This window comes from Pantherophis guttatus, chromosome 2, assembly GCF_059756535.1.
Source record: "Pantherophis guttatus breed Tessera chromosome 2, ASM5975653v1, whole genome shotgun sequence".
Classification (NCBI taxonomy): domain Eukaryota; kingdom Metazoa; phylum Chordata; class Lepidosauria; order Squamata; family Colubridae; genus Pantherophis; species Pantherophis guttatus.
In genome coordinates, this window is record NC_142064.1 from 197,550,074 (window position 1) to 197,562,684 (window position 12,611).

The window sequence follows — 12,611 nt, forward strand, 5'->3', positions numbered from 1 at the left end:
AAATCCAGGAGGTTCCATTGGCGGAGCCGGGAGAGACAGAAAGTCCCTCCGACCAGCTTGACGCCCCACCAAACACTGAACTGCACAGGTCAACTAGGACGAGAACTCGCCCTGGGCACCTGCGAGATTTTGTGTGTACTTATGTAAATTTTTGAATGTCAGTGCCTTCTGGGAAGGGAGGGGTGTTATGTATTGATACTTTTGAGCGGGAGTTTCAAACCTGCCTACGTTTCTGATTGGCTGACAGTCCCTCCAGGATTGTATATAAGGAGGACTGCAGCCTCTGAGTTTTTGCTGAAGTCTCACTGTAAATTAAAGAGCTGTTGTCACTTGCTTGGTTGTGCCTCTCGTTATTCCCGAACCACTTCAGGAATACTGCTATCATGTCACCCCTAATCCTTCTTTCCAGTAGACTAGACATTCCCAATTCCTGCAACCGTTCTTCATATATTTTAGCCTCCAGTCCCCTAATCATCTTTGTTGCTCTTCTCTGCACTCTTTCTAGAGTCTCAACATCTTTTTATATTGTGGTGACCCAAACTGGATGCAATATTTCAAGTGTGGTCTTATCAAAGCATTATAAAGTAATTAAACCATTGCATACAGAATTATCCCAGAAGCATGGGCTCACAGAGCATAGTAACTTATAAAACAGTACTGCCGGGTTTGTGTAACTAGCCATGTTTAGATGTGTTTGGCTTGTTTGTGGCTCTGGACATTGTGGGAAGCTATGTCTTTCCAACAAAAACTGTTAGGGATATAGGAGAAATGTTTTACCCCATTGTTTCTGATCACCTAAACAAAGGAGGAAATAAAAATAATGTGTCATTTCACAAAAGAAAGGATGAAAGTGTTTGGGGATAAAACAGCTTTAACAATTAAGATAAAATGCTCAGAAAAAAACTAGGATGATATAAAATAACAATGGGAAGAGCTACTGACTCTTTTATGTACAACACAATAAATGTATCCTTCTAATTAATAAATAAAACTGCAGAACTTAATTGCCTTTGGAAATTGGCCACCCTAGAAAAAACAGCCTGTTATGTGATCTTGTAGTGTACTTAACACTAGTTAACATATTTTGATTTCTGTTCATAAAAAGAAAAACACTTTTTATGATTGCAGAGAAAAAAAAATATAGAGAGGAACCAACTGAATCTCCAAGAGGCTTCTCACTAGACTAATGAACTATTCAATTCTCTTAGGGGAAGCTAAAATATCCACTACATATATTCAAACATCAACAATGTTAATTATCTCATCCTCTATGGAATACAGAAAAGCCATGGCTAGAGCATTGTCCCATGCTTAATCTTATTTTGGGAAGTCACCTTAATCTTATTTTGGGAAGTCAATATGTGCTAGAGGAAGCACATATTGGGGGGAGTGAGGAGATTTTAAAAGTTATAATTACTGCTGCCTTTTGAACTCCTTAGTTTTTTTAATTAACTAAACACACAAAAAGGAAAGCATATACATTATTTTATAAAATTATAAAGGAAAAAGGTTAAAAAGAAACAAATATATACATATGGTTATTGTACATATACATGTACATATGTTTATTTATATATGTATGCATGTCTGTGAAGAAGACATGAGGACATGCATACATATGTAAAGTTGTACAATAAACATTTCAATAAATGGAAATAATGCATGTTTTTATTCTATGTTCCCAGGAGAAGCTAGGCGAGGATAGTTAACAAGAAAAGACCAATCAACAATAATAGTTGTACTATCATTATTTTATAATGGTAATTGGTAATAATAACATTTGTCACAGATTTATCAGCATCAATCAAGTTTGAAAATAAAGAGGTAAAGATAAGAAGGCAGGGTATAGATATTATATACATGGTAAATTATGCCACATGTTAAATGATAAATAATAAAAATATCATCTGTGTATAGATCCCTTGAGTGGTTCTGTTAGAAGTGAGACCTTTTTTTACTTCTGAAGGATATAACAAAACCAAGTTTGATATAAGTTTGTCTTCGGTGTGTTGAGTTACTTTAAACAAACAGCTGGTAAAAATAGGTAAAAGCCTTAAAAAGCAGCAACCTGGAAGTACAACGTGTATTCAAGAAACTAAAATAGCCTGGCAGAGATCTGAACTTAGTGCCAGATGGAGCCAAGATATTATTATGGTTTATGCTGTTTATTTTTTCATTAAGCACATTGTCTTGCTGCGATTTTTTTTATCTGTTTTAAATTAATTCTAATTACCCGCAGGCATTTAGAAAGCCTGTGGTGCACTCCTTATTGAATTACTGTTCTTTCCATTAGAATTATTTGTTTTCCTTGTCAATGTCTCTTTTCCATTTTGGTCAGATTTGTCGCTTGAAACATCAGTGTAAAAATGTTCACACACAAACAAAGTTTTTGAAGTGATGAGAAGAAACAATCGTCTCCTTGGTTCTCTTTTACTTCTAAGATCCAGATCTTATATCTGTACCCAGAACTATTAACCTCTTCCTTCCTTTCCATTCTCCACATACGATTATTTAACTCATTTATTATTGTTTATCTGAGGAAGCATTCCTGTTGTTGGGGCAATGGAAAGAAAGGGACGAGAAAAAAGAAAAGCCTCTGTTGCCATAGCAGCCGTTTGGTCCAGCAATCGTCCGTCTGTGATTCCATTTGATGGAAAGGACCTGACTCTGCTCTACTGGCATTTGCCCAAGACAAATTCAAACTGACAGGCTCTTTAGGATCTGAATCATTTATAAAGCAGAGGCCACATGGGTGTGCATGTACGTGGGCATGTGTGAAGAGAAAAGGAAGGGAGGGAACATGGGTGGCACTAGGGACATGTGTTACAGGAAGAGCATGGATGAGGGAACCAGCAGGGTCTATTTTGCATGAACTTTCTTGTGTTCTTTCATCCATTCTAGCAAAGCAAAGCCCTTGTTAGATTCCAGCTAGTCCTTCAAATCAAGGACTCTCATTCTATAACAGTGAGAAGAGCTCTGGAGAGCAAGGGGACCAAAGGGACAGAACACATGGCTGCCCTTTTCTTCCCTCAGCCCCACAAATGGGTTTGACCTGCATACATTAGTAGGTGAATTGTGCTTTTCTTCTTGCATGAAAAGCCACTTTCTGCTTTTGAGGCACAAGACCAAGCCTGCAAGCCTTTTCAGGCCATTAGAGCAACACTAAAAGATGCAAGGAAAAATGCTTAAGTGATGAATCTCTCCTTTATCTTTTTACCAATCAATGCCCTTCTCCTATGATGACAGGAAAACCAACCTTTTTCCTGACTCCTGTCATCTTTTTTCACTGAAGTTTGCCTTGAAAAGCAGTCAGATTCCACTCCAGCACTGTTCCGACTACTACAGGTGCAGGCAAAAGAAACGGAAAGGGGGAGAGTTGCATAGCAACCCCACTCAGGACAGACGAGCTGCCATCATTTTTTGCTTGGCAAGACCTTTAAAACAGGCACAATTCTCCCAGCATTGAAAAATACTATTGCAATAAAGGAGGTTGCTGCTGCTATATAAATTCAGCCACCGTTGTTTATAAACCATGGCTCATGGGTGTTATGTAATCCCAGCCAAGTGTGAGTCAACACATCATGGTTAAACAAACCATGGCATAATGTGCAAATCCACGCATCCAAATTTCTTTCTGTTAAGTAAAAGGAATATATTATTTAGGTAAGTGTTGTGTGAGATGCAGGTCAGCTGGGGCAGGCTAAAGCAAACAGTCAGCAGGGTCAGATAGAAAAGTGAACAGGAATCACCCACTCTCTCTTTTCTTCAAGTCACATCTTTCTCTGAAATCTATCTTTCCTTTTCTCCCTTCTCCCCCCTCCCCTCTCTCCAATGCTCTGTTTTTCTTTTGTTTACTCTCCATTCAGCAGTTTGCCAAGTGAGGGACCTTCTTACTAGGGATCTGAATTGCTTGTTTGAAAAGGCCTTGTCAATTCCTTTGAGGAAGCTTACGCTTTGCCCAAGAACCACATGCCAAATGAGGACTATAGGTTGCTCCCCCATTGGCTAAACACATTTGGGGGGGAGATGGAAATTCAAGAACAGGAATGTCCATTTGCCTTCTTTGGCCTATAAGGGTCATTTTCCCCAAATCAGATGTGTAGAATTGAGGCAGCAGGAAAGAGCCCACCTTGCTACTAAATTTTATCTCCTGCAAAGTATGACAATATATGTCCAGATACTTCAGTAAAAAAAAGATTTAGAGCCAATTAACATGATTGCATTAAGGCTACTATCACAGGTCAGTGGAAGACCTGGATAAGTAAAAAAAAAGTTTAATGACCAAAAAAAAAGTCCATTGGAAGAGGACCTGTCAAGACTCTTCAAACCAAAGGTAATCTTTGATAAACCTGGGTCTGAGCTGTAATAATTTCAGACTGCAAATTGTGGCCTATTCCCTTCCTTCTATTACAAAACACTAGTGTTTTGTACAGAGAGAAAGAGAATGTGTGTGGGGGTGTTTGCAAAGGAAACTGAAAACAAGGAGGGGATTAATATACATATGGAAATGCACTCTCAAACATATTTTTAAGAACAAAACAATTAAAGGAGAAGGAATGAGACAACACTAGCACTAAAAACCACTGTAAAATTCTTGCTGAATATCTTTTTATGTTAATGAGCTCTCTTCAACAGCACATTATCTAATTAATTGAACGCACATTTGCAAATTTGAAAATAATCCTAGGTCAGCATGGCCAAGGAGGATGGAAAGTATAATTCAAAAGATCCAGGGTATAATAAATCGGGAAAGGCTGTCAGAGAAGATCGAATGTATCCCTTCATGGGAATAAATTAAAACTGCTGAATGAACAAACAGCATCAGGTAACATTTGCCTTTGAAATATACAGTATGAGAATACTGATGTTAGGTTCCCGTCATTTACCAGAAATGAAAGAAAGGTGTAACAGAAGCATGCAAAATCCCTTAGAAAGAGCTAGAAAACTTTTTCCTACCTATGTTAGGATGTTTCAGAAGGCGGCAGATCCGAGCCTCTCGTTCTAGCTTCTGATGATCTGTCAGGAAAGACATTCACAAATCAGCATGGGAAAGAGAGAGATGCCCAGCGACAAATGTGATTTCCTTCTATTATTATCATCTTGGATTTAGAACATGCAAATTCAGTTAACAGTGAATAATATTTGAAATGGTATACAGCTCTTCACAATACAGAATCAGAAAGTGATTAGAAAGGTTAACATAGGATATAAACAACAACCATTAGAAGCACCTACAAAAAGTAATCCAGAAAGATATCTAAGGGAATTAATGGATACACTGGTAATAGCATAGGATATCTCAAAGCTAAAAGTAGCTGCAGGAGATTGCAGGTGTGGAAATCAGTCAGCCCTTATAGCCCTTTGTTAAGTAATCCTAGAGTTGTATACTGTGAAGCAAGTCCACTGATTTCCATGAGATTGATTATTTAAAAGCTAAGCAAAGTCAGATATTACTTGAACTGGAAGACTATCAAGAAAGTTCAGGGATGTAAGCTCTGCTGGGAAGTTAAACAAGGAATTTTAGATGATGTTTCCATGAAAATTGACTCATTCCACTTGCCCTGAGGTACTTATAAACATACCTCAGCTTGTGTTGAGATGAGATAGAAGGAAGTTCACACAGCTATCAATCCTCCATTGTGCTGTAACTGTGCCTCAGTGCTTGGGGACCGAGTCTCACACCACAGCAGAGGTGACAAACATCAAAAGCTAAGCTGTGTATGAGTAAGAACATCACACTCCTGTCTTTATTGCTCTGCTTTTTAGGTGGTTTTTGTTGTTGTTGTTGTTGTTAGCTTTTTAAATGTCTATTCCAACAGGTATATAGAAATAATCCATGAATTCTCTTTTTTTCTTTAAAAATCAGTTGCATGCCTGAAAAACGTTGTGCAAATGGATCTGAAATAGCTGAAAATCTTCCACTGGTCCTTTAGTGACTATATGTTATGTGTAAGAGAAATAAAACTGCCTAAACCAATGCTTTTTATGCCAGCAACTCTGTTGGCATTTTGGGAAGCTGCTAAAATCTGGCAATTAATGAAAACCTTTGAGAATTGGTAGGAGTTTGAGTTTCCATCCTGCAGAAGTTATTAATATTATGGAGAATGGTTTTGCTCACTGTAATTATCAATAATAAATTATTATGCTTAACATGATTTGGCTGGTTTGTGGTCATTCTGTTATTGTTTTTACGGTATTGTACTCTTGGAATCTTTTATCAGCTTGAGCAGTGTACTCTATATATTGCAGGAAATATTTATATAAGTATGAGATGGCAGCAGTCCTTCCAAGTTTACTAGGAATATTTTTGATCAATTTGTCATTGACGACCATCAGAATACATGGTATTTTATATTAAAATGGGTCTACTCGGGCAACTTTTAATTTAGAATTTAGTAGAGGATAATGACCACAATGCAGAAGGGAAATAAAAGTGACTAAAAGCAAGTATGTTTAGTCCAAGTACACATTAGTGTAAGGGGCAAAATCGTTTACCATACCATGATGAAGAGGAGGAAGGTGGCAGAGGTTTCTTTAATCTTTCTCCTTTCAAAAAGTCTAAAACAATGGGCTATAAAAAAGTCTACCTAACAGAAAATTTGTAACAATTTTTTTCTCAATTTTATGCCTTAGTAGAGAGTTTAGCCTGGTGCCGTGATGGCGAACCTATGGCACGCGTGCCAGAGGTGACACACAATGCCCTCTCTGTGGGCACGGGAGCCATCACCCTAGTTCAGCTCTGCCACATGTGCCTCCCACCGGCCAGCTGGTCTTTGGGTCTCTGCCACGTATGCGCGGGGGGCGAGACACATGCAGGGGAGACCTGTGTGCATGAGTGAGGGTAGGGCATGTGTGGGGGTGTGCACACATGCACAGGGGGTGGGGTACATGGGGCATGCATGCATGCATGGGGCACATGGGGGTGCACATGCATGCGTGGGGGCAGGGCACATGCAGAGGGATGCATGCGTACACAGGGATGGGGCGCATGTGGGGGATGTGCATGTGCAGGGGGCTGAGTATGCATGTGGGGGGCATGCACAGGGGCTGTGCATGCATTGCATTTTGGGGGTTCGGGTGCGTGCACGCGCATTCCCACTTTGGACACTCGGTCCAGAAAAGGTTAGCCATCACTGCCCTAGTGGTTAATGTGCAAGAATAGAAATAGGATGACCGTGAGTTCTAGTTCTAGTCCCACCCAGCCAGTCTCTCTTTCTCAGCTCTAGGAAGGAGGCAATGGCAAACCACTTCTGAAAAACCTTGTCAAGAAAACTGCAGGGACTAATCCAGGCAATCGTCAGGAGCCAACACTGATTTAAAGATACAAAATAACAGGATTATTATTATTAAATTTATATGCCCCACATGTCACAGTTCAAGGTGGGAAGATAAACACAATATCAGAAAAACATAAAGCCAACTTACCAGTTTACACTATTACTAGGTGGTAATAAGAAAGCTGTGATTTTAAATTGTGTCTATTGCCCGTAGGATGGTTTACCAAAATGGATTTAGAGTTACCATTGTAATACAAAATGACATAAAAATGAACTATTGAGATTGAACCTGAGGTATTTGGCTCAGCTAGATTTCACTCATATATTAAATATGTCTAAACTATAGTTTCTAATACGTTATGGAACAATGTAGAAGAAATAGCAATAGCATGTAGACTTACATACTGCTTTATAGTGCTTTACAGCCCTCTCTAAGCGGTTTACAGAGTAAGTATATTTTCCCCAACAATTTGGATGCTCATTTTACCCATCTCGGAAGGATGGAAAGCTGAGTCAACCCTGAGCCTGGTGAGATTTGAACTGCCAAATTGCAGTCAGCTGGCACTAAGCATAAATCGTCTGCAGTACTGCACTCTAACCACTCCGCCACCTTGGCTCAAATAGTTGTTTCTGAAGATCTTTCCTCCTGGTCTTGCTCGTAACTTTGCTATAGGGTTTTATAATTGTTGACATTTTAATTGGTGCTTCTGTAAATTAACTCCGTAACTGGAAGGTAATTGCTGAAAGCAATTACATTTTTTTTCCTAGTGGATGGAAGAACTCCCACCCCCTAGCCCACCCCCAGCGCGCCTGCATGTTGCTCTGCATACATTCAGAGGAAAAGCAGCAATAAGAGTTTGAGTGTAGCCTTGGTGGCCATCAGTTAATTGTAACACGCACAGCAGTGCTTCTGTTCCTCTACAAGTGGTTTTTCGCCTTTGCTGCCAGAAGAAAAGAAATTTTAAAAACAGTGCTGGTAAAAGAAATGAATGCATAATTAGAATGGAAAACTTTTTTTCTGGATCAATTTAAATTACCTTTTTCTTTTAAGGACGTGACCTTGTGTATTTTTTTGCCTACTTTCATAATGATTTTCGAAGGAATAAACTCGTTCTCCTTATTAACTAGAATAAACAAACATGGTGTGAGCAGAGAACACAACAAAAACTTGATCTAAAGGTAAGCAAAGGAATTTCTAAGAGATGGGTTTTAATTTTTATTCAGAATAGAAGTCTCAGACATTTAAATCCTTTAAGAATCAAGTTACTATCCAAGCTGGTCTTTCCCTCAATAACTGAGGTTGTCCAGGCAATATTCATTTAAAATGAAGAAGAAGAAGAAGAAGAAGAAGAAGAAGAAGAAGAAGAAGAAGAAGAAGAAGAAGAAGAAGAAGAAGAAGAAGAAGAAGAAGAAGAAGAAGAAGAAGAAGAAGAGCCGCAGTGGCGCAGTGGTTAGAGTACAGTACTGCAAGCTACTTCTGCTGATCACCGGCTGCCAGCAATTTGGCAGATCGAATCTTACCAGGCTCAAGGTTGACTCAGCCTTCCATCCTTCCAAGGTGGTAAAATGAGGACCCATGTTGATTCTGTAAACCGCTTAAAGAGGGCTGGAAAGCACTATGAAGTGGTATATAAGTCTAAGTGTTATTGCTATTGCTACAATGTAAAAGAATAAAAGTGCTAGCAGTAATACCTAATAAAAAACAAGATAAAACCAGCAGCAAACCCAAAAGGAACACAGGATGTCCACTCAAATCATGTTAAGTACAGTGTCAGTTCAGCTACTGTGGTTTATTCTTTATGGCTTGAGTCAGCCCTCTGAGTTTATGAATTAATGGAAATTTTGGGCTGTCAGCATCAATTGTAACTTAGTACAAAACTGAGGCATCTTTTCCTCCTTCTGTTATTGACAGACAAACAAATTTTCAACTCTGAGCTCCTTGGAATTGCATTAGCAACATCACTGTAAAATATAGACATTTGCTTCTTTACGTTGTATAATGTGATAGTTTGTGCATGTGTCTTTGCAATTTGTTGGCTGCTTGGCATATTCAATGCATTTCCTGGGAGCATAATATTCCTCCTTTAAATATTTATGAACATTGCAATAGCGAACATATGTATAGCTCAGTGTTTCATGCTGTGTTATTAATGTTCTCTAAGCTACATTTTGGGATTGCACAGCAATGGCAATGGCAATGGCAATGGCAATAGCACTTAGACTTATATACCACTTCACAGTGCTTTCCAGCCCTCTCTAAGCAGTTTACAGAGTCAGCATATTGCCATCACAGTCTGGGTCCTCATTTTACCAACCTTGGAAGGATGGAAGGCTGAATCAACCTTGAGCCAGTGAGATTTGAACTGCTGAACTACAGCTAGCAGTCAGCTGAAGTAGCCTGCAGTGCTGCACTCTAACCACTGTACCACCTCGGCTCTCACAGACTGTAATACAGACTGTATTACGTAATATCACCAATGCAGGAGACAGGAGAAGTGAATGGGATTTATGATTTACTGACACCAGTATTATTCTGTCATTACCTCAACAAGGGTAGAAAAATAGGGCCAATGTCAGCCTCTACAAAGAGTTAGCTATTCAAGGGTGTGAGGTCCCATAGTGTGAACTGCAATCTGAGGGCAGTGCTCCAAAAGTGAAAAGTGAAGAAGGATTTATTTTTTCCTCTATGTACCTCCGCTTCAAGAGGAACATGTCTTTATGCAATTATTTCCCACTCTAGTTTTCCACTGGGGAGGTCACTTCCCATCACACTCACTGCCTCCCACGGATCTCTGCAAAAAACGAGAAAAATGAACCCAAACATTTGCATCCCTAATGGGCTGTAGTGTGGCAGGGTTTACTGAGGCCAAAGTAAACCGTTTATGCTGGGTTTCCTGACTGAACACGGTTTGTAGCTGATGCAGCTTTAATTATTTCAGAATTCCATCATCTCACGACACTGAGTCTGACAGGCAGCTCTTTCATAATTGAACACTAACACTTTTTCCTATTTCAGTTTTTCTGCATCTCTACTTATGCACCTGCCATGTAAAGCCCTAAATAATCTTTTTCAGCTCTTGGCATTTACATGACTTTTAAAGACTCATCACTGCGGCACTTTCACCCCCTCCTCCTTAAACTAGACATAGAGTACAACACTTAATCTTTTCCATCTCGTTCTGCTTATTGAATTCCATCCCCTTCACAATTTCCCTCCATTGGTCACTGCTTTATTTTTGCAACTGGCATCAGCAAGACAGGTTAAGCTGTAATATGTGTTTGAGCATGGTCTAGTGTGTCGAGTCAACCCAGTTAGTACAGCGTAGAAACAATTTTTTATGGCTTAGCATGACGTATAGTAGAAACTCAGCTTTATATATTTGTATGAGATGCTGAGCCATATTGACGTTAATATGCAGATTGTGGTGGAGATGCAGGAATTACTATCTGGAACAGGGGTGGGTTCTAAATTTTTTTACTACCGGTTCTGTGGGCGTGGCTTATTTTGTGGGCGTGGTGGGGGTAATGTGACTGGGTGGGCGCAGCCAACTTTTTTTTTTTTTTTTTACTTTTAAAAGCATTTTTTCTACAACCTTAACAGATTGCAGGAAAAAATGCTCTTAAAAGCCTCTGACGATCCCAGCTGAGCCACGCAATCATCAGAGGCTTTTTTTTTTACTTTTAAAAGCATTTTTTCAGCTGAAGAAGTTGTAGAAAAAATGCTTTTAAAAGTAAAAAAAAAAACCTCTGATGAAGTGGGTGGGGTAAGCGAGCAGCGACCAGGCCAGGGATCGGTTTGGGGGTGTGGCCAGCCAATGTTATTACCAGTTCTCCGAACTACTACAAATTTTTACTACCGGTTCTTGCGAACTGATGCGAACTGGGAGCAACTCACCACTGATCTGGAACCAAGGGCTTTTTTCCTCTCACATCTAACCATGTCATGAACATGCTCCAGCAACCTCTTTTGTTCTTCCAGTTCCTCCTAACATGGGCTTCATTTCATCCCCAACTATGCCAGAGGCAGCTTAAAATCATCCTTAGCTGTTCTAATGATAATGTTGAAACAGACAGTAAGTCATGGTAGTTTTTTCGCCTGGGTGTAATGCGACACATTTCAGAGTTCTTTCCAAAGATCCTGCAGCCAGGTGACTTCTAATGGGAAGAATCAGCATGTGTTGACCAATTAGGCTAATGCAGGCACATCATGTCCCTTCTGATCTAATTCTAAAGAATTCTAATCTAATTCTAATTACCTAATATTTTAAAATCTAATAGAAGCCATTGCTTTCTATGGGCATTTTGCTAATCAGCTCCCTCACCAATCTGTTGCTTTGTGTTATAACTTTCCCTTTCCCTAATATGTCATTATTGTTCCACACAGCTTCTGAAATGGAGCCAATTACCAAGGCATTGGACTGGAATAGCATCAAATCCATGTAAAGGGAGATCAACTATCTGCTGATACCAAATGACAGTCAGGATCCTGCACCCATGTAAAACAATTGTGTGACACCAGAACACGTTTTGCCAGAGTGTTAAACCTACTAGTCCTTGCCTTCCCAGTCTCAGCTCTCCTTCTCCTTCTTCTTGTGCCATATCTGTCATCGGACTTTGGAGATCATGTTGTCAATCCTATTTTTGTCAACAGCCGCATGAAAAAGTGCTGCTGAGTTTTGCCCAAACCAGTCCCTTAGGTTTTGAAGCCATGATGTTCTTCTTCTGCCTGGACCTCGTTTGCCTTCAATCTTTCCCTGGAGGATTAAGTGAAGGATGCCATATTTTTCTGGGTGTCGCATCACATGTCCAAAATATTCTAACTTTCGCTTTTCAGCTCTCCTTAAAGGAAGTGATTGGTAGACGTTTACATTTAATGGGAAGTATAAATGAGAATGCAAATAGCTTTGAAGAAAGAATCAACAGCCATTATGAAAATGTGACCTTATCCCAGAAAAACAAGAGAAGGGGAGGGACTCTTTTCAGTTTAAGAAGAAAGAAGAGAGAATCTCTGTCAAGCTTTATATACTCTAAGAATTCATCAGACTTCTAGTCATTCTTGTGATGTCTATTTCCTGGCATGGGCTGTCTTGAAGGGCTGACTAGAGGAGAGAGATATAAATTGAGGGAAATCTATCAATCCCTTTCTTGGCGTGGCCTATAAATATGGACAACACAGTGTGCCAAAATATTATCAATGCCTGGATAAAGACAGCCAGTGAGGGCAGCACATTTTATGTTAGTTTTCAGTCATTTAAAAGCCTAGCTTAGTCCAGTCAGGAGGAAGACACCTAGGATAAGATGGTCAGGAGAGACTGCACTTGATGTTTTGGGGAA

The 12,611-nt window shown here is 39.6% G+C and overlaps 1 protein-coding gene across 8 annotated transcripts in view; it reads right to left on the bottom strand.

The window, feature by feature from the left end:
• Nucleotides 1-12,611, bottom strand: part of CAMK2A (calcium/calmodulin dependent protein kinase II alpha) — a 148,621-nt gene that overhangs the window by 72,222 nt on the left and 63,788 nt on the right. For all 8 annotated transcript variants that reach the window (XM_087887502.1, XM_087887499.1, XM_034402450.3 and 5 more), the window contains exon 3: nucleotides 4,957-5,016. In XM_087887502.1, coding sequence (XP_087743628.1) covers nucleotides 4,957-5,016 — 60 coding nt within the window. The remainder of the gene's footprint in view (nucleotides 1-4,956; nucleotides 5,017-12,611) is intronic.